The sequence below is a fragment of the Urocitellus parryii genome, chromosome 9, assembly GCF_045843805.1.
Source record: "Urocitellus parryii isolate mUroPar1 chromosome 9, mUroPar1.hap1, whole genome shotgun sequence".
In the NCBI taxonomy this organism is placed as follows: Eukaryota; Metazoa; Chordata; class Mammalia; order Rodentia; family Sciuridae; genus Urocitellus; species Urocitellus parryii.
Window position 1 is genome coordinate 37,134,553 of NC_135539.1, and position 20,747 is coordinate 37,155,299.

General features: G+C 52.4%; 1 protein-coding gene across 1 annotated transcript in view; it reads left to right on the forward strand.

The window, feature by feature from the left end:
* Positions 1-19,245, forward strand: part of Iqce (IQ motif containing E) — a 48,068-nt gene extending 28,823 nt beyond the window's left edge. The window contains exons 15-22 of the mRNA XM_026405680.2: positions 1,105-1,195; positions 5,954-6,130; positions 8,520-8,546; positions 12,984-13,094; positions 13,583-13,707; positions 14,642-14,736; positions 15,502-15,579; positions 17,024-19,245. Of these exons, the coding sequence (XP_026261465.2) occupies positions 1,105-1,195; positions 5,954-6,130; positions 8,520-8,546; positions 12,984-13,094; positions 13,583-13,707; positions 14,642-14,736; positions 15,502-15,579; positions 17,024-17,151 (832 nt within the window). The 3' untranslated portion in view covers positions 17,152-19,245. The remainder of the gene's footprint in view (positions 1-1,104; positions 1,196-5,953; positions 6,131-8,519; positions 8,547-12,983; positions 13,095-13,582; positions 13,708-14,641; positions 14,737-15,501; positions 15,580-17,023) is intronic.
* Positions 19,246-20,747: the final 1,502 nt, after the last annotated feature.

Consider the following 20,747-nt stretch of genomic DNA (forward strand, 5'->3'; position numbering starts at 1 on the left):
AGAATGTTGTAGAATTAGTGTGATGATTGTCATTCTGAATAGTCTGAAAACCACCTCATTATACACTTTAAAATAATGAATTTTATATTACAAATCTTATCTCAATTTTTTACAGGACATTTGTGTATTATAAGTGACCGAGAGATGATTGAAAGGGTACAGGAAGATATACACAGGTTATTTGCAGATATTGCCGTTTTATTTAAGGGACTTGAGCATCTGTGGATTTTGGCATCCTGGGAATCCTGGAACCAACCTCCCACAGATATGCAAGCATGTCTATACCAAACACTTCCTCTGGACTGGTCTAACGTCCTCATGGTGGTAATGTGATGGGAGTCGGTATTCTCCAGTGCTGAGTAGCGGAACTTTCTTTGGCAGGCAGGTTTCAGAGGTCTCAGTCCATAGATGGCCAACTCCATTGCCCAAGATGAGGCAGCACCTCAATCATGGAGGACAGCAGCTCAGAAAATGGCAACCAAGAAGCAAAGAGCTCAATTTTTTAAAATATAAGAAAACTAGATTAGAATCTAAATGGGAATGTTCAGCACTGAAGATAATTAGCAAGGTACATATTACTGAAACAAAGTAGAACATTTTCTTTTCAGGAGAAATATAACTCAGACTGTCAGAAGCCAAAATTCAATTGAAAAGGCAGGTACACAAAAACAAGTTGTTTGACTTTAGCATCTGTAGTAAAGAAATATTCACATTGTTTATTAAAAACTCCACGCTATAACTTCCTGTTCATGGTTCACGCTATGACTTCTTCTTCTTGTTTGTTTCTCGTGTGTGGTGCTGGGGCTTGAACCCAGGGCCTCGCACATGCCGCGTGCAATGGCTACTCTTCAGAGTTCTGACAATGCTTCGGGGATCAGGCTGACCCTGGAGATCCCCAGCCTCACCCTTACAAGGCTCCCAGCTTGGGGGACACATTAGAAAGCTCTGTCCTGCAGTGGGGCTTCTGGTGCACCAGGGAGGTGGCCGTGGGCTCTCTGCACCCTGTCGAGCATCTGTCTCTGCACAGAACTTCCTGCTGAGTTGTGCAGGGGCCCTTCCTCACATAGTGACTGATAGCAGTCATCTTTTCTTTTTCCACTTTAGAGAGGAAATTCAAACACTCGCCAACAAGTGTCAAGAACCGGAAGAAGCCAAGAAAGAGGAGCCCAGCGCTCCCATGGAAGTGACTCGAGAGGTACGGCTTCATTCCCATTGGGCACTGGGACTCTCAGCCGACAGCAACACACATGCTTATCCTCATGCCCAGAGCCTTTCCTGACTGATGTTGGCCGTCTCACCTCTGTTAGTCAATGTCTGTGATGTGGGTGGTGTGTACAGAAGTTAGGGCTACGGTTGACCCCGGGTCAGTGGATTGACCTCTCAGACTGGTGTTGGGTCTTGGACATTTGGGCTGGTGAGAGATCTTCCAGACCTCAAGCATGCGGCAAGTTCAGCTCTGTGGCAGGGGCTCTCTGACTATATCAAGGAGGCTGCAGAGGCCCAAAAGGCAAGTCCAAAATATGCTGCACTCTCTGGGGGACTCAGGTCTCTTCCCTTCTATCCCTGATCTCTGGCTCATGTGGTGCTGAGTGACAGTGTGGTGAGGACCTGGCCACTGATCCTCTTTGCCCATTTAGATGGATGCAAGGAGACAGCTGTGGCTGAGGCAGGCATGTGAGGGTCACCTGCCCTTCCCTGACCCAGGGGTCAGCTAGGTGGCTCTGTCCCTGTTAGCCCCGGGCTACCTGCACTTCTACCTCCTTGTGAGTCTTTTCCCAATGCATAGATTCTTGAGATGGCAGGTGTGGTCTGACTCAGTCTAAAAGGGAACAACTTAGATGTTAAAATCCCATGGCCACTGTTTGCTCCAGAGGGCTTGTCGTGAATGTGTGGTGGATGAAGCCAGTGTGGTTTAGAAGGGTCCAAAACGAGCCCAGGTTGCAGCCTCTTCTGCAGTCCCTTCCCGTGACCCTTCTTCTGCCTGCCCCAGACCTGCTGCAGCAGGACCAGTGTCGGCTGTGAGGGGCTGGCAGGAGGCGGTTCCCTGGGCCTCCGGGAGGATGGGCCTGCAGGACTGTCACCTGCTGGTTGTGGAACATAAAGGGGCTTTTGTTTGGTTTTGATCTGGACTGGCTTTCCTCTTCCAAGGCTGGTTTACTTAGCTGGATTCTAATTTTAGGGTCTTTTCATTCAAAGCCAGCTCAAGAGCAGAAGGCAAACTGAAAGGGAGTTTGGAGAAGCTGCTCAGTACATTTTCAGTTACAAATCCAGACACCACAGCACTGCCAGCTGGGGGAAGCCCGTGGTTCGTTGCATGTGTGCCAGCCAGGCCCAGGCAGGCTGTGCAGCAACCGTGACCATGGCACACCCTACCGGCAGTGTGCGTGCTTCGTGAACAGCGAGAGTCCATCTCAGTCCTTTGTGAAAACATTGCTGCTGCTCAGACAGAGCGTGTGGTTTTATGCTGTCCCCAAGGGCATGCTTTTTGGAGGTTTTTCCAGTGCTCTGGATGATGTTCTAAATAACACAGAGTCACTGTCCCTTCCCACTCTCTGTGCACCCTCATGGTTCATCCACTCATCTGATTGCCACACTGCCCACCCCAAGGGACACAGGCCTCTACTGAGTGTTCTCCTGGACTCTCATTGTTGTCTGGTGGTATACCTAGGGCATTGTGTGTGACAAGCTGGGCCTGAGTGCCTCTCTGATCTGTGTCATGCACAGGATGTCACTGAAACCTCTTCTGCAAGTAAAGTGCCCTTGGGGACCAGGGAGGCTACAGGACTTACTGATTTGTTACTTGGTTACTTCTGTAGCCCTGACCCCTGAGAGGTGCTCAGCAATAAAGAAACGTCAGGGTTTCTGCCCATTGTTAACTTTCGAAGTCATACATCCCTTCGGGAGGAACCCCTTTCCCATAGACCATGGGGATGGAAAGAGGCTTTGTGTGTGCACCTCTCTGTCTCTGGCCTGCTCAGGGTTTCTGTAGATCCTCAAAATGGAGAAAAACAAGTGTGTGCTCTTGTGTTATTAGTGTCTTGGTTGAACACAGAAGACCATCATAGCACTAGTTTCTTCTCTGTACAATAACTAGATGCAGATAAATCAGGAAAGGAGGCCTTGGTATAAATTGCTTGTCCCTCCTGACTCATATGTTGACACCTCCAAAGGATCCAGCTTCATATTCCAGGGCCACCTGCTTGCTTTGAGATCTGTACTGCAGAGTCTGTTGCTTCCCAGTAATTGGGATTTAAATTTTCCACTAACTCTGTTCAGAGGCCACATCAGTAAGATGGCAGAGAAGTTCTTTTTCTCCAGGAATTATATCCTTAATCTGTTACCACACCTCTCTCAGCTCAGGCTTTAGGAGGTTTCACTTGGTGTCAAAATTTCGTTCAACGTTTTTGTTCTGGCATCTTCTTACATGACCTTGAGATTTGTGTTCCTGCACATGACAGGAGCACATTGAGGATCCCAGGCTTCCCATTGTCCTCGCCGAGACTGGGGCCACAGAAGGCATCACTGTAGTCTGCAGAGAGGCGGTGACGGGTGCTGGCTGCAGTCCATTCTGCAGTAGTGAGGAGCTGCAGCAAACTCAAGAGCACGGTGTGCTGCTCATTCCTGAGCTGGCCGAGTCCCCATCGGTGCAGTATTGAGCAGTCAGTACAAAGAATAAAGTGGGTCTTCAGTTATGACATGAGAGATGCCTATGGCCTGTTTGATGGAAACAACCCCCGCCCCCAAAAAGTGTATATGTGTAGATACATAGATTCCTTTTTACTGAAAAAAAAAATTTTTTTTTTTTACTTTGAAGTATATCTGAAAGTACTGCCAGAATTAGCTTTTACTCCAGTGGAGTTATAAGCACTTCTTCCCTTTCTTTTGTCTGAATTTTTCTTTTTTGTACCAGGGATTGAACCCAGAGGCACTTAACCACTGAGCCACCTCCCAGCCCTTTTTAAAATTTTTTATTTTGAGACAGGATCTCACTAAGTTGCTGAGGTTGGCTTTGAACTCATGATCCTCCTACCTTAGCCTCCCGATCCACTGGGATTATAGGCAGGTGCTACCACCCCTGGCTGGATTTTTCTTCATAAGCATAATTAACTTTGCTTCTTTCCTACTTATAAAAGCATTTTGTTTTGGCTAAGTGTGGTGCTTGCCTGTAAACCCTGTTAATCGAGAAGCTGACACCAGAGGATCACAAGTTTGAGGCCAGCCTCAAAATAAAGTTTTACAAGGGCTGGGGGTATAGCTCAGTGGTAAAGTACTTATCTAGCATGTATGATGCCCTGGGTTTAATCCCCAGTATCAGAAAAAAATAAATAAAATTCCATTTTAAAGAAAAGGAAGAGTGGCATTAACTGGAAGGTCAGTGTTGTTCTGAGTAAGGGTGTCTGCTCCCAGCTATTCTGGGAGAATGGTTAATTGTAGGTTAAAACGAAGCAGTGCCTCACCAAATTTATATGCATATCAAACTCCATTTTTGTTTTAGCTATCTGCCCGGAGTTGTTGGAGTCATTGTTCCTCCATCTTCTAAGTGGCTGATTTTACCCTTTGGTCACATTGGCATGAAATATGAGACAGACTTGCACCTCACTTGAGTGGAATGAGGGTCTGAGAATGAGTCAGGGTCAAGGGAGGCCGTGAGGCCTTTCAGGGGACAACTCAGAACACTACAGCTAGGTGGCAGCATGTGGACCCAGGTGACGAGACGCACACCCAGAGAGCCCAGTGGTGGGTGGCTGTGCTGATGTGTGGGATTTGTCTGGTCAGGCACAGTGAGACCCCCAGACATAATGACTGTCACAGAGGTCCACCCCCACACACCCCTAGAAACGGGAGCAGGCGTGCCACATGGGGATGCATAGGGGCGCAGGGGACAGGTAGGAGGCAGCAGTAAAGTATGGCCCAGGGCCTTTGCTCTAGGCAGGACCAGGTGAGGCAAGGGCAGGTGAGGATTGGCTGGGTTGAACAATTCTCATGGGTACCTGGCCCTGGGTGCTAGGGGGCAGGGGACACTAACTTGGTGCATGAGGGTCACACAAGGGAGCTAGGTGGTGGTGTGGGCTGGGCTTGGGTGAGTTGCATATGAAAAGTTTCTCACAGGGAAGTCCTTCTTCCCTAGGAAGTGGTGCCTCTCTTCAGGGTCAAATGTCACAGCATCATATAATACAGAAAGTAAAAGGCTTGGTTTCTATACCTAGTGGCCTGCTGATTCTGTTGGGCCATGCACCAGGCCACATGCATGCACCAGGCATCTCGGCTGCACGTGCATGGCTGGAAGCTCACATCTCTCTATGAGGGCCTTCTGTATGGATGGGCTTCTCCACTGAGCTTTAGATGTCAGAGAAATAGTTCAGTATTTTAATTTTTATTGAGAATTGTCCTTGTGGATAATAAATGATAGAAATCAGTGGTATTTTAATGGTCACAATAGCAATTCCTGTTTCTTTGTATCAAAAGCCTTGCTAGAAATATCTTACCTGTAATCCCAGAAACATCATTGTCAAAATATAATATTCAACTTCAAAAATATCCAAAAAAGGACTGCAGAAAACCAGGTGATTTCCCCCCATAGTGCTAGGGATTGGGCTCAGGGCCTTGCCCATGCTAGGCCAGCATTGCCCCTGAGCCACACCCCAGCCCTGAAAGGGGTGCTTCTCAAGTCACAGATGGCTATTGGAAAGTGTGTGGCCATCTGTGGGTGAGCGTCCTGCAGATGCCACAGTGGCAGGACAGACTCCTCCTAGGAGATTGCTTCCAGACAAGTCCAGGGCCCACGTGCTTACTGGGCATCTGTCGAGGGTGTGGTGGGCAGTGCGGGAACAGGTCCTCCTCAGAATGAATAAGATTCATCCGTAAGTGCGGCCTGCCGTCTGCCAGGTGATGTCCTGCCAGGTCCTTACAAGATCTTCCCTGCACCAGCCCGTCCACCTTCCATTTCCTGTAGGCCTGCGGAGAGCTCTGCACACCCCCTCCCAGCAACAGGCACTCTCAGCAAGACTCTGAAGTGGATTCTGGGCCGGAGGGCTGCCCCGAGCCCCTGTCCCCCATCCCCTGCTCCGATGGAAGGAGAGAGTCTGCCGCGCGGACGCTGCAGGCCAGCTGGAAGGCCCACAGACACAAGGTGAGCTCTCCCCAGAGGGCCTGGCACTCGTGCTCCCCGCTGTTTGCCCAACTGCAGAAGGTGTTCAGTTGTTCATGAGTTCTGTCAACTGGCACTGGCCTCTGTGCCAGGCACCAGGCTGGTGCCATTGATGTGTAGGAAGAGGCACAGGGAGGGCGAAGGGGGAGGGGAGTCTCCAGGAAGATCACTGTGGCTACTCCTTGGAGAGTAAACAGGATTCCATTTTTTTGCTACACAGAAACAAGGCAATGGTGGGTTCTGGAACCCTGTTAGCTCACCTGGTTTGTCATACGACCCAGCAGGTGCCCTGGGTGGGTTGCAAAAAACTGCACGCAACCACCTCCCAGAAATGTACCCCTGCTAGCCCCGAGCTGCATCCAAGAGCTCAGGAGCGCTTCAGTTCATGGACACAAATAATGTGGAGAATTGAACTTACCCACAGCCAGCCCTCCTCAGGGGCGCCCTGGGGGGCCTGCAGGAGTGGTCCATCTTATCGGGAATACGGAGGGTCTTCATTGATAGGCAGCTCTGCAGACAGCCCATCTGTAACAGGCTGGGAGACTCCTCTCTGCCCCTCGGGTGAGGGAGGAAAAGTGCTCTCTCCTGACCATCTGAGGGGCTCTTCAGGGGTCCCTACCACTGAGACTGCAGTTCTTAAGAGGCATGGTGTCCTCAGGTGAGCTTAGTGCTCTAAAAGGTCTACCTAGTGATAAAAATAAGTCATCACCTTTCCCCCAATTGAACAAACAAATTGACCTTCTCTCCTTGCCTGCACCTCGCAAGACCTTGGTTCTAGTAGGCCATTGAAGCCTCTTGAAATCTTTGTTTCTTCCCAGCTTTTATTATTAAGACTTTTCAAAACTTATGGAAAAGTGGAAAGAACTTACGATATTCAACAGTATACTGGACTCATCTTGCAGCACCTGGATTCAAGGGTAGTTAATACTCAGCCATATTTCTTTTTTATATATATAATATTTTCCCCAGACACACTCGAGAGAAAGCTTCAGATATGAAACATTAGCACATATCTTCTAAGAAGGACTTTTTCCTACTTAACCACAATGCCATTATCTTTTTTTGAGGAGGGTGGGTACTGGAGATTGAACTCGAGGGCACTCAACCACTGAGCTGCATCCCCAGTACTGTTTCGTATTTTATTAGAGACAGGGTCTCCCTGAGTTGCTTAGCGCCTCACTGTTGCTGAGGCTGGCTTTGAACTTGTTATCCTCCTGCCTCAGCCTCCTGAGCCACCGGCATGTGCCACTGTGCCTGGCACACAATACCATTATTGCACCTAAGAATATAACAATTTTCTATGCTGGGTGCTTCATATTCAGATTCCCCAAATGTGCCAGGAGCCATTCCTAGCTGTCAGTTTCAAGCTGAGATCCAGGCATGGTTGGATTGGGCTCCTCACTGGTTGGTTAGGTCTTGGTGTGATTTCCAGCAGTCCCCTCCTCCGCCTTCTCTTTTCTTTTTAAAGACATTTCTTTTTGACGAGTGCAGGTGTAGGTGAAACTGTGTTCATCCCACAAGTGAGATGGGTGGTCCCACCTGTGTGTCAGTGTGGTGACTGCTAGCTCTTGCCTAATGATGAAGCAGTAGCCTGCAGAGGGAGAGTCTGCCCAGTGACTGTCCTGCCCTGTCCTCTAACTTAGACTTAGTAACCCCTGGTCACTTCAGATGATTTCCAAGGGCAGTGTCTTCCCACTCTCATCCTTCTATTTTGTAAAGCGGGGTTTTCCTCTTGAGCACATGGACCTGCCTTCCATGCTTCCTCCCACGCTCCCCACCAGCCACACGGGGGACCTGCGGCTCCTAGCTCTTGCCAGCTTTCCTGCCCGAGATGCCCCTTCTCTCCCTTCTCCTGGTCCACTTGCAGGGACTCTCTGGGCCTAGCGGATGGCAGCTGGACCCCTGCACTGCCCTGAGTTCCCCTGTTCCCCGTCCTCCTAAGCAGACAGCCCAGTCCCTAGCTGTTTCCCTTCAAGTATTAAGGAAATGCCAGTTTCAGAGTAAAGTGTTGTTTTGATGGTCAACTTCAGCAGATCAAGTGACTCTCCCCGTCTGTCTGTTTCCCTCTCAGGGTTGGGAGGAATGTAACTATGGACTCAACACCTTTTATTTTTTCAGTCTTTTAAAAAAATTAATTACAGACATTATTCTGTTTATCATTCAAATGGCCCTGAATTAGCCCTGGGAGCCCTTTGATCTGGCTCCTGCACCTTCCTGTGCAGGGCTGGACTTTCTGTCTCAGCCATTAAGGTCAGAAGTGACTATTTTCAGCTCTTATTGACTCAGAGCAGAGCAAGATTAAGGATGGAAACTATTGTAAGGAATTCATCCTTCTCATGTTAATTCATTTTTTAAATTTTCTTTATTTCAGAGAAAAAAAAAGGCTGTCCTGAATGAGGTAAGCAAAGTTAATTTCACCAATTTGAAATAACCTGTCTTGACTTTGGAGCACAGTAACCAAGGGGATACTCAAAGACACATCAAGTCCTGGTTTTCAAGAAATCAAACCAAACCAACATTAGACTTAGGATGCCTGAGTAATAGAAACATTGGATGTTTATTGGAACAATTTTACACTTTCAAATTCATTCATTAGTTCCTTCTTTCAATACACTTTCACGTATCAGTCTGTGTCAAGCAATCTGGTGAGCTGAGGTAGAACTCTGGACAGGGCAGGGGTCAGGACTGCCGACCTACAGGCCAGGAGGGTCCCTGTGACGAGAGACCAGGAGAAAAGGGACAAAAAGGGCACCGTTGGCAGGAGAGCTGTCAGAGACGAGGAGCTAGGTGTCCATGTGGCTAACAGAGCAGTGAGAAGAAGCTAGAAGGGAGGTCAGCAATAAGATGGGGTGTATTAGGAACCTTCGAGAGCAGTGAGGGTCTGAGCCACCACCCCCTTTTTAGTAATGCACTGAGAAAAATAAACCTTTACGTTGTTCAAGACTTGGAGGCCTCACTGCCTCTCCACCTTCTCTCTGGCCCTTCTGGGACTGCAGTATTTTTCCATCTAGGCTGAGGGGAAGGCTGCAGCCACCAGCCCTGAGGATGGGCAGCTGGCTGCAGGACTTCCTGCTGCTTCTTCCTGCTACTCTGTGGGCTGAGCAGTTAGATGAGGTGATCCAGGCAAGGACTTTGAGCCCTGATGCTGCCTGGCTGCCAGGTGCTCCAGCAGGCAGCCAAAGCTCTGCCTGGCTCCTGGGGCTGTGCTTCCTATGAAGTTGCTGTCCTTGAAACCCTGTTAGCTCACCTGATCCCTCAGACAGCCCAGCAGGTGGCCTGGGTGGGTTGCAGAAAAACTGACCGGACACAACCCACATTCTGGAACGGCACCCTTGCCAGAGAGCTGATGCTGTGTTCAGGGCTGTGCCTTGCGAAGCGCAGGCCTCAGTGAGGGGCTCCTAATAGCAGTGGGACCCTCCCAGACTTCCTGGCGTCATATCTGCAGTACACCCTGGGCATGCTGCAGGCTTGGCTTCAGGTGGACAGTTGAGGTCCAGGTCCTTGTGGCAGGAGCTCCCCTTGCTAGCAGGTGCTGGACTGCCAGAGTGGCCTGCCACTCCACATTTAGGAAGTTCCCTTCTTGTCCTCAGCCATGGACACCAAGTGCCACATCAGTACCCAATTCCTGGCCTCTCCATCCTCAACCTGCTTATTCATATGGTGCCATCCTTGCCTCCTGGCCAGCCCTACCCCGTAGCCATTCCCCTGTCCTTACCAGCTGTGATGGCCATTTCAAATGTCACTGTCTGGCCTTGCTCCTGTCTTCTGTTACTCCCACGGTACCTGCAGTTCTGAGGCCCTGCCTTCCCCTTGCCCTGTGGTCTTTGACGCGCTGGTTGTCCCCCCTTCCTGGCCTGCCACACCCTGCTTATGCCTTGACTGCCTTGTTTTGTGGTTCAGGGTCATCGTACTTTCCTGTAGACCCCTTCTCTGGGGAGTCCTCGTCCTGCCTTCTCTGCCCTTGCCCCACTGAACGACTGGAGGAAAGCACATGACGTGACCCCGGCCAGGTAGCCTTCATCACTGCCCAGGGCCCCCTCGTCAGTTCACCCCGAGTCCATGAAACCCCCATGTTGTCCTCTGTAGCTGTCCCCAGCTCTGCCCCCACTCTCAGCTGATCATCTTGCTTCTGATCCCACTGAGAAACAGAAGTTGTCAGGAGACCTTCAGCTACAGCAGGGCCACCTCTACCCCTAGGACAGCCACAGTTAAAAAACTAGACAACAAGAAGCCCTGGTGGGAGGGTGGAGCCCTGGTGCTCTGCTGGTGGGGATGTGATGCCGTGCAACTTAGCACACCAGGAACATGAGCTCAGAAGCCAGGCCACACATTGTGTGACAAGAAGTGTCCAGAAGAGGTGACCCAAGGAGACAGAAAGTGGGTCACTGGCTGCCAGGGCCAGGGGCAGCAGAGGATGGGAAGTGATGGCTGACAGTCCAGGATCTCCATGTGGGATGAGGGAGAAGACCTAGAGTAATAAGGCAGTGGTCACACAACAGTGTATGGAGTTAATTCCACTGCCTTGTACCCTTGATGTGTATTTTACAATTTTTTTAAAAACTTCAAAATATAAGAACACAAGAGCCCTTCCTCATCCTCCTCCCACTACCAGGCTCCAGGCTCCTACTGAAAGCCACCAGCTCCCTGGGTGCTGGAAGGGGCTCAGGGGCTCACTTCCAGCAGCAGCCAGGGCCCCATGCCCGTCAGTCCCCTCCTGTGCGTCTTGATTCCATCAGGATGCAGACATGGGAAGTGCTCCCTGGGCCTGCTCCCCTCTATCTGTTGTCCTGATTCTTTGACTCCCCAAACTCCAGCTCTGCAGTTGCTCACCTCCCTTTTAGAACCCACTTGTCCCTATCCAGCAGTCACCAGCTGCTCAACCCAGAGTGGGTCCTTCCCAAGGATCAGCCTGTGACTTGACCTCCTTGAGCCTTTGGTGCTTGGGTTTCTTCTTGGTGGTGCTTCTCATCTCAGGGTCTGCAGTGTCTCTGCCTTGACTCTCCTCCAGTGGCACCCACGGGCAGAAGGACCCTGCAGAGTCCCACCTCCTCCCAGCCAGCAGGCTCCTCCCCGACCCCAAGACCACCCCCCCACACCCCGCAGGCCTGGATTCCACCACCTCGGGTTATTGTGGAACTCTGACTTTTCACCTCCAGACCTGCTCTTTCCCCTGCACTGCTCATCTTCAGACACGATGCCCACCGTATACCTGCTTGCCCCCCCTTTCCCCAACATCCTACCTCCGATCCAGCCAAACCTGAAGCTGCCTGCAGCGTGAACAAAACTTGGCCTCTTCTCCCTGGTCTGCAGCTCCCGCCATAGCCCAGACCCCTAGACCTTAGCAATAGTTTCCCCTCCACCCCCCATGATTTAATCCCTTGTAGCAGCCAGGCAGATGTTTTAGAATGTCAGCTAGTACTACGCCTTATCTTCCTGTCACACTTAGACAAGTCCAGAGTTGTTCCTACCAACCTGCATGCTGACCACGTGCCAGCCCTCTAGCCTGGTGTCCTCCGGCGCACCTTGAGTCTGGCACATTGCTGCCACGGGGGCCCTGTGTGCTGCGCCCTCTGCCAGGAAGGAGCCTCCCCCCACCCTCAGTCTTGCCCCTCACTTTATTCAGAACTGGGCTAGAAAGGCAGGTCCTCAGAGCCCCCTCCTGAGTGCCCATACCCATCACTCCCACCCCATGCCCTGGGTTAACTCTCTCACAGCATGTGGCAGTGACGCTTGCCCTAGGACTCTAGCTCCCTGCAGGTAGGGCCCTCCTGTCTTTCCTCCACTGGATCCCTAGTTCCTAGAACAGGGCCTGAGATTCTGAACCACCGTTTGCTGGATATCAGCTTTGCACATGCTAGATGCCCCTGAAAGCTGTGTGTGGAAGGATTCAGTGTTTTTAATGAGTGAGCGAGGGAAGGGTCCAGGGACCCGCGGGAGGGTGAGCACGTGCTGTCTCTGAAGTAAGATGATGATGAGACCCACTTTATAGTGTCACCGAAGGGCTGTGTCACCACATGCAAGCTTAGGGCACAGAGGATCCTCCCGTGCCTTCCCTCAGTCTTTGGATGGCTTCATTTTCAGCCAGTGCAGTCACCTGTCAACCGGCAGTACTTCTTGTGAAGCTCCTGGGTCGGCTGGGTGGCTGCTGTTCTTCAGTGGGTTATGTATCCTTCATAACTGGTGGCCTCTCCCCTTCCCTTGCATACTCGCACCTTAGTCTGTGTATATGACATTTCCATCACCTTGCCTTCAAGAAAAAGTGAAAGGGCTTGTCTTGTCCTGACAGTCTAGACCTCTCACACTGGCTTGTCATTCTCCTAAGTGTTCTGAGAGCAGCGAGTGCTCTGCCACACGGGAGAGTTTGAACCAGACAATAGGCAGGGTCATTCAAAACCCTGTGCTTCCCCCAAACAGCAGGGCCTCAACTCAGGCCTTGGGAACACCTGTGCTCACTCTTAAGAAAATCACTAGTTTAAAGGCCAAAGGATAAGTAGGTCCCTTATGATTGTTCTGGAGATCTTTGGTTTTTAGAAGATGCCTCTAATGTAGATGAAACAGTAAACTCTCCCAACCTGAAAACGCGCTGTGTGAAGCACAGGCTGATGCCACAGTGGTTCTGTCCCCTGTGGCTTGAGGCACCTGAGCCTTTTCTTCCAGGTGGAAGGGTGGTGAGGGAGAATGAGGGAGAAGGCTCTGAGCTGCTCTTTCGGTTACACAGTAGTACAGGAAGGCGTTTCCTCTGCCCGTACAACTTTTCCTTCTAGAATCTTCCTTACCCTCCCCACCATCTTCCAGGGAAATTTAAGTTTTCCTCTCCCTCTTTTTTTCCCTGCAGGCAGCCACTTTGCTCCAGGCAGTTTTCAGGGGACATCTAGCCCGAACAAAGCTGTTACTGAGCAAATCCTGTGGTTCAGAATCTCCGGGACTGCCGGGTGTTCCAGAGCAGGTAACATCCAGGTGGCGGGACGCAGGCCCAGTTCTCTCCATCGCCTCCTCTCTCGTGCTTCATCAGCCAAGGAAAGCTCACTCGGGCTCTGTCTCGCTGTCTTGCCGTGCCGGGTGGGTGTGCCCCACACTCCAGCCTGGGAGCCCAGCTGCCACACCTCTGGTGCTGGCCCGGGTGGACTCCACCTTAGAGGCCAGATTGTCTAAGGTCTGGAGACTCAAGTGGCATATTTGCCTCGCAGTGAAGCCAGGTGCTAGTACAGGTTTATGCTCCCATGTCGGCCCCTTCCTCAGCAAAGAAGATGTTTATTTAAGAATCTCTAGAGTTTCAAAATGAACACCCTACAAGCAGGAATCTGATTAGGACAGCAATAATGGGGGACACCTGAGAAGGCACTTGTTCAGCCCCCCCATGCTTGGTTGCTGCACACAGAGCCAACCCGGCAGGGCTTGCCAAACTGTTCTCTCCCTGTTGTTATTACACTGCAGAGCTCGCCCACGCCCTGTGTCCCAAGCCCCAGTGCCCAGGCTGAGAGCAGCCCAGGGCAGGAGGAGGCCATCGCCACCATCCAGTCTGTCCTCCGGGGACACCTGGCTCGAGCCAAGCTCACCAGGTGAGTGGGGGTCAAGGTATGCATCCATGCTGTGTCATGGGGGAAGCCCCGTGCAGGGGCATGGCAGTGAGCTGGTGCAGTGCCTGCTGTCTGTGAGCCAGGTCCTGGCCTGTAGCCATGGCTGGAGTTAGACCTTCTGGGAAATTCCTCACATAGCCATGGCACGGGCCACAGGATCTGGCCCTCTACAGGAGGGCTTCCTAGAGGTTCATCTTGGTGCTGGGTGGAAACAAGATGAAGGGGTCTATGCCACCTTGGCAGGGCAACCATCAGTTGGCAAACTGTTGTCAGCCTGGGCTAACACACCTTCCCTTTTTAAAGAAAAATGTGACATGATCCCAGAGTTCAGCAAGACACAGGTGTTGCCAGGACCCTCCCGCAGCCACCCGCCACACAGGACAGACTGGGTCTCTGCATCCCTGCTAGAGTGCCCATTTTGGTCAGCTCACAAAGGTGGCGTTTGCAGAGTGTGAAGGGTCTGGGACCCCAGGCAGGCGTGCTGCTCCCTGTCCCACCCTGTAGTCACAATCATTCTCCTCCTCGGACCCTGTGCTGCATGGCAGAAAATAGCAGCTACCCATTGCTTTTGAGTGTGCAGCTTCTCTCCACAAAGGAGAGCCAGACAAGTCTGAGCCTCAGTTCGCAACCACGTGGTGTAGGACGTGCCAAGGGCTTGGCTTAGGTTGCCACCACCCGGGGCCGTCAGCGAGACCAGGAGGTGGGCGGCTGTGTGTTGTGGTCATGTTCACTGGGAACCAGAGACGGAGGGGGCAGGAAGATGCTGCAGTCAGCTTATAAACCTGCACCGCCTGACCTCCGTGTGGGCCTGAGGACGTTTGAGGCTCTTGGGCCAGAGCACAGTGTCCATATGGTGGGACAACCGCCCGGGCAAGTTGGTGAGCACTGTCCAGGCCCACGTCTTTCTGTCTTCCAGCTCCGGTGGTAAAAGGACAGCCACCACTGTACCTAGCAGAGCTGCAACAGCCATGCACCCAGAGACCTCCCCACCCTCCTGGACGGCTTCTCCTGGTAAGGACACAAGGAGCCGCAGGCCCTCCAGGGGTTAAGCCAAAAGAATAGCCACCTTGTAGGCAGCTTGGGCAGGTGAGGAGGCAAGGGAGGCTGCCACACGGTGGCCACCACCCCGGAAACCAGGAAGACCCTCTTCCAGTGTCCTCCCTGGCGGGGCACTTGCTCACGGAGCTCCTTGCTCACAGCTCTGCTGACCACACGTCCATTCTGCTGCCCAGCTTTGTGTCCTCGTTCTCCTCAGCTACAGCCTGAGCTAGGGGGTTCCCTCCTTGCCCGTCCTGTTTGTTTGTTTATTTGCTGTGCCGCTGTTCCACCCACCCTGAGGGTAATCCCCACAGGCCCCGGACTTTCTCTGGGGTCACTCTGCTTTTGTGCAGAGTGGGGAGTGGTGCAGAGACGGCTGGAAATCCCTCTCAGCCCCCACATCAACGAACCTGAGTCCTGCCTCACGCTCAGTGCAGACCTGCAGCAGCTGCTCACAGTGGCGGCCTCTACCGCTGGAGAGCTGGCGGGAGTGACAAGGCGGTGGGAGGCTGGGGGCAGTCACCGGCAGGGAAGTGGAGTCCAAAGCCTGCTGGGTCCTGTGTCCCTGGACATCCTCACACAGGGAAGTCGTGACGCTCCTAGGCCTCTGGTGGAACCAGGAAGGGTGGGTGGGAAAGAGCAGGGCACTTGCTATGACAAGGTAGAAACAGGCAGGGGTCACCAGTCAGTGACAGGACGCAGTGCCTTATGTGCAGTGGGTCCAATTTGCCTCTTCAGGTGAGAAGAGCCAATTGAGTGGTGAGGAGGTTGCAGAGGATGAGCCAGAGGAGCCCGCAGGCGCTCAGCCCCACGCCGGTAAGTGTGGGGGCTGATGGCAGGTGAGGTTGTACCTTCCCATGCCGTCACCCTCGTTCTCTGATGACAGAATAGTTGCACTTAAGGCTAAAGCCATAAGTCGGAGCCTTCCCAGACCTGGTGGCCTGTGTGCCCTCAGCCGGCCATCTCTTTCTGGGTAGGCATGCCCCTTCCCTCCCCAGGGACACATTAGGGAGGGAAGCACATTAGGAGGCATGTCTCTGAGGTGACAGGATGCAGCTGCTACCCGGCTGAGAATCTCACTCCACGTTCAGCCTGCAAACACGTCTGCAGTTGCCTTTCACCCACTGGAGCCATTTTTCCGTGGCTTTTTTAGAGCTGGAGCACTTTGGACTTTGACATTCTCTCCAAAACTTGCATCTGCTAAGCTGAGTGAGCAAAGATCAGCAGCCCCGGGATTTTCAGGAGCAACATGCAGGCACCGAAGCCTGAAAGGCCAGCAGTCTGCTTGTAACCCTCTGCACCTAAAAGGCTTTAAATTGTTCTCTCAAAGCCCAGTTTACGCTGATTCTCAGACCCGGTGTTTGGCGACCTTTAGATTATTTGACCAGGGCTGAAGTGTTCATTGGTGCTGCCCTTTCCTCCTCTTGCTAAACGTAAGTGAAGTTGAAGAGGCAGATTCACCCACCTGCCCGAGAATGTGATCTCAGGTTGTGTCCAGATGCTCCACTGCCACTGGCCCAAGGCCACGGGTTTGCAGAAGTATAAGTGAAGCCTTTGTTTGACCTGATGGTGTTTTAAAAAAAAAGATGAAAATAACCTTGAAAATGGGTGTTTTTACCTTCATAATTTTTCACTTTCATATTAATTTCTTGAAAGTTGCAGGAAAAAAAAACTGCCACAGTTCTGGAATCTGCCCGTGGTTGCTTAAACTCCCCTGCTCCTAAATCTCAAGACAGCGGCTGGCCCCTGTTTATTAGCAGTGAGAGTAAGGCTCTTTTCTGAGGCGCCCTGGGGCTCTGCGGCGGTGGGAACCGCCCCTTCCTCAGTGGCAGCCCTCCGCCCTGTCTGTCCCCCACTCAGCCTGGAGGTGGCGCCTCTTCCCAGCAGAGAATAAGGATTTGAAGTGTTTACATGGGGCGCTCACAGTCACCAGTGCCCCTTTGCCTCATCCCGAAGCCACACCTTGAGCCAGGAACCTGGTTCTCTCCCAGGTGGCTGTTAGCCCTGTCTACACCAGGGCTGGCCCCCACCGAGGGTCCAGTTCTTTCACAAATGTTTCAAGTTCAGGATTCGGAGTTGGGAAGTAAGAGAGGGCTTTCTGGCAGTGTGTACGTGGCCTTTGGCTCCCTTCTCCTGGGAAGGACCTTGGGCTTGCCTGCCAGGAGGTGCTGGTGGTGTAGTGTGTCCATGCTGGCTGGCAGCCCTAAGCAGAGAGCCACTTGTGACTTGGCGTGGCTGACCTCACTCCTCTTTTTTTCAGCCGGGTCCTCCTCCATGGAGCTGCAGGCCGTGAAGCCCCCAGCCCTGGATGACATCAACTCCGATGACTCCGATGATGTTGTCTTTATGCCACCTCTGCCCACAAAGAAAACCCCCTCCCCGTTCTAGGTCCCTATTGTCTCCAAATGGTGACAGCTGCCAGGGACAGGTTAGGTAGGGTTAAAGGACAAAGCACATTCTAGAGGATTCATAAGTAAATTGGAAAGATGATTTATCTTCCTAGAGAAAGAATGATCCCTCCTGCACCTCCGCATCCCATCAGTTTTCTCGTTTTTGCTCTTTGGTCTGTTGGAGGAATCCTGGCAGCCTTTCTCTTCCTCTCTGGGGAAGCCCAGGGAGCCACCTTGCTCTGCCACCTCCTGCCACAGCACCCAAAGTGGTTTTCAGTGCCCACAGGCATATTCCCCCTGCATTGGGGACAGCCAAGGAGCTCTGTAAAGATGATGCTCTCCTAACAACCTACACCTGACCTTGACCTTGACCTGTGAGGAGCCACCTCACCAGGAATCCGGGGCATGCCACCCATCCTCATCCTGGATGCCATAACCAACCGTGGCCCCAGGGGTCCAGCTGAAGCACCCTTGCACCTTTGCGGGTGAGCCAGGCTTCCCCAGCTCCACAACAGGATGTAGCCACTTCTAAGCCAGTGAAGAGCTGCAGATCCCAGGGCCCCACAGTGAGCTCCCACCCACAGGTCCCCTTCTCCCTCTTCCTTCCCCTGGGTGCTATCTAGAGCTGCCCTTCCTGAGAAGGAGTCTGGGTGGAGTCTCGAGTGGATAGACACTGGAAAGTAGAAGAGAGTGGTCACAGAAGCAGCGCCACACCTGGTTTTGCAGAAGAAACAGGTGGCCGCTTCCCGCTCTGTCACCAGGGAAGGTGCCTTAGCCTCCAGGGTCATCCTCAGGGAAGCAGGATAAGGAGACAGGCCTGTCATCCTGGAGAAAGCAAAGTCTCGGGTGGGGACAAGTCTCGTTTGGGGTAGCCCCGTTACCCTTGGGGTGGGGCACGCTGACCTGGTGACCCCACTGAAGCTGGCTGAGGTGTGCGCTGTGGAATTCCCTTGAGGAGCCCATCGTTTGAGTCTCATATGTGAAATTAGCCCTTGCTGGTGGCAAATATTAAGAGCCTCAGCTGGGACAAGGTTTTGATAGTGTCCAGACCCTGAGTAGCCCAAGTCCACTCTTCAGAATCCCTGCAGACTGGGCTGCTTCAGCGCCAGCCACTGGGGAACTTCCGACCCAGGGCTGGCCATTGTCTTAGGAGGGATCTGATGTTAGAAAGCTCCTTCTTGGACCAAACTGCTGGGGGCACCCAGGGGTCTTACCTTTAGGTACAGTCTCATTCCTTGGGTGCACCCCCCACACACAACTGAACAGCCAGTGCTCTTGAACATGGCAGCTTTCTGGTGTGATCTCTGGGAAGCTGGGCTGCATTTGGCTCCAACAGGGCCAGCAGGGACTGGAGCCTGTGCTGGCCAGAGCATGAGGGCCTCCCTGCCTCTTTGTGACGGGGCTGAGTGAGGCTGGAGGACCTGTGTGCCACACAGGTTGGTGCCCAGTGCCTTCTCCACCTTGGCTCTGCTTACATGGTGAGTAGGAAAACATGGCGCCAGGGGCCCGGCTGTTGTAATTTTTTCCTGTATTTGGACTGTGGGCTACTAAATCCGTTTTCTTTTTCCCACTGAACTGATTGGAGTCTTGACTGACCTTGACTGACATGAGCCCTCTGTAGACCTCCTTCACTGGATCCCTTAGGTGTGTTCCCTAGCAGCCTGCACCCTCCTTCAGAACCTCACACGCACCCACTGAGTGCAGGAGGCAGGTGGCCCCAAGGTGCCTGCTCATCTGCTGGGCCCAGGTGGCCCATTAAAGGAGGGCATTTCTACATCATTCACTCCTCAGGACCAGTGGCCTGAGTTCTAGATTAGGGGGTTGAAGGAGATTTTTTTTTTCTGACAGAGACGTCCCTGCCTCAGGTTTGGTGAACAAGCCTATGCTTATTGTACCTCCGAGAGGCTGCTGGGGGTAGAAGGGTACCCCAGCCCAAGGCCAAGGGCTGCCCATTCGAGGCATCCCATTTACGTGAACTGTAAGGGGCCTGGCCAAGGGGCAGTGCCAAGGAGTTTAAAAGCAGCCCCTGGGCTTGAGTTTTCCAAGAAAATGCCCTGAGAATTGTAAATATGTACATTGTCCTGTCTATTTTGGTAAGCATTGTTGATCAATTAAAAGCAAATGTTCTGTCTTAAAGCTACCTCAGTAAGTAACAATACCTCAAGTCTGCCTTCACTACCAGCTTCAGCTGGTCACCCAGTCCTGTGCTGGGACTGCTTGCCTGGCTGCTGTGCCACATGGCACCCATGGCCCAAGGCCTGGGCCCTGGGATGGTGGGGACAGGAGCTGTTGCTGGCTTGGGCAGGAGGGGAAGAGGCCAGCAGCCAAGTCAGCCTTGAACTCCACCTTCCTGTGAAGGAAGAGGAGACCGCCCCCTTCTGGGTAGCAGGAAAGCCATGGAGAGAGCCCTTTGTTGCAAAAATGCAAGAGGAAGGGGCTCAACCCTGACCTTCACGGCAACACCACCACATCACCTTGAACTTGAACAGTAGCAAAACTACCTGCCACTACAGGCTGCGTAGATAGTCCAGCTTTAAAAGAAAGACACTTTCTCTATCCCGTGCCTTCTAAACAGGAGAAGTGAAAATCTAGACCTGGCTGCACTGTGTGGGTGACAGCCACACCTGCTGACCTGAGCTGGTGCTTGCAGGTGTGCTGGGCCAGGTGCACGCTCCATGCGGATCCCCGTCCCTGCTGCTCACTTTCACGGCAGCACTGCCTGGAGGACTTAGGTATTCCCAAAGATTTACAGGAGGCAGGCTGGCTTGGGACACAGCCCTGGCAGGACCTTTCCAGGATGCTATCCCTTGGCTAGGACACTTGGGATAGGGAGTGCCCTTCTGAAGATGCCAGGTGATTTACAGAAGTGAATCCAGGTGGTACCATGGCTCTCCACCCACCAGACGCAGCTAATGGAAGGGGCTGGGACCAACTAGGCTGCCCTGAAACTAGCCAAATGGAAACAGGGTGCAGCCAGTGGCAGGTGCATTTTGGGGGAACTCAACAGCAAGTTTCTGTGGGGAGTGTGACCCCAGAGAGAGACATGCAGCATGGAGAGCAGGCCTGAGCAGTCCACCAAGGAATAGCAGAGGGGCCAGAGAAGGCAAGACCCCAGCCTCCCAGCCCCTCAGCCCACTACCCATGGGGACCTGACTGCAAGGTTGGTAGGCGGAGCCAACCAGGGCTACATCCCCAGGCCCAGAGCCTGGTGTTTGGACAAAGTAGGTGACATATTAGGGACTGTTGGCTCGAGTGAGTCTGTGCATTCGTGCAGGCCTCTGGACAAATGACCCTGACCACATATGACGGCCATGTTCTGGCTGGTGAATGTCTTTTCTTGTTTTCTGACGAGGGAAGTGAGGACTGTGCTCTCTGTCCCTCAGATGGACCAGAATCCTTCCCTACAAAAAGACCAGTTACATTAGAAAAAGACCATCCTAGCTCAGATCCACCAAGCCCAGCAGTTTTGCTTCACTTTTAAAGATATAAATAACTTCTGTGGAAAGCACTGTAACCTTCAAGATCTAAATAAAAATTCCATTATAACCTGTCTGAACTAATTTTGAAATTCCTCCTTGGGTGTTAGAAGCAGTG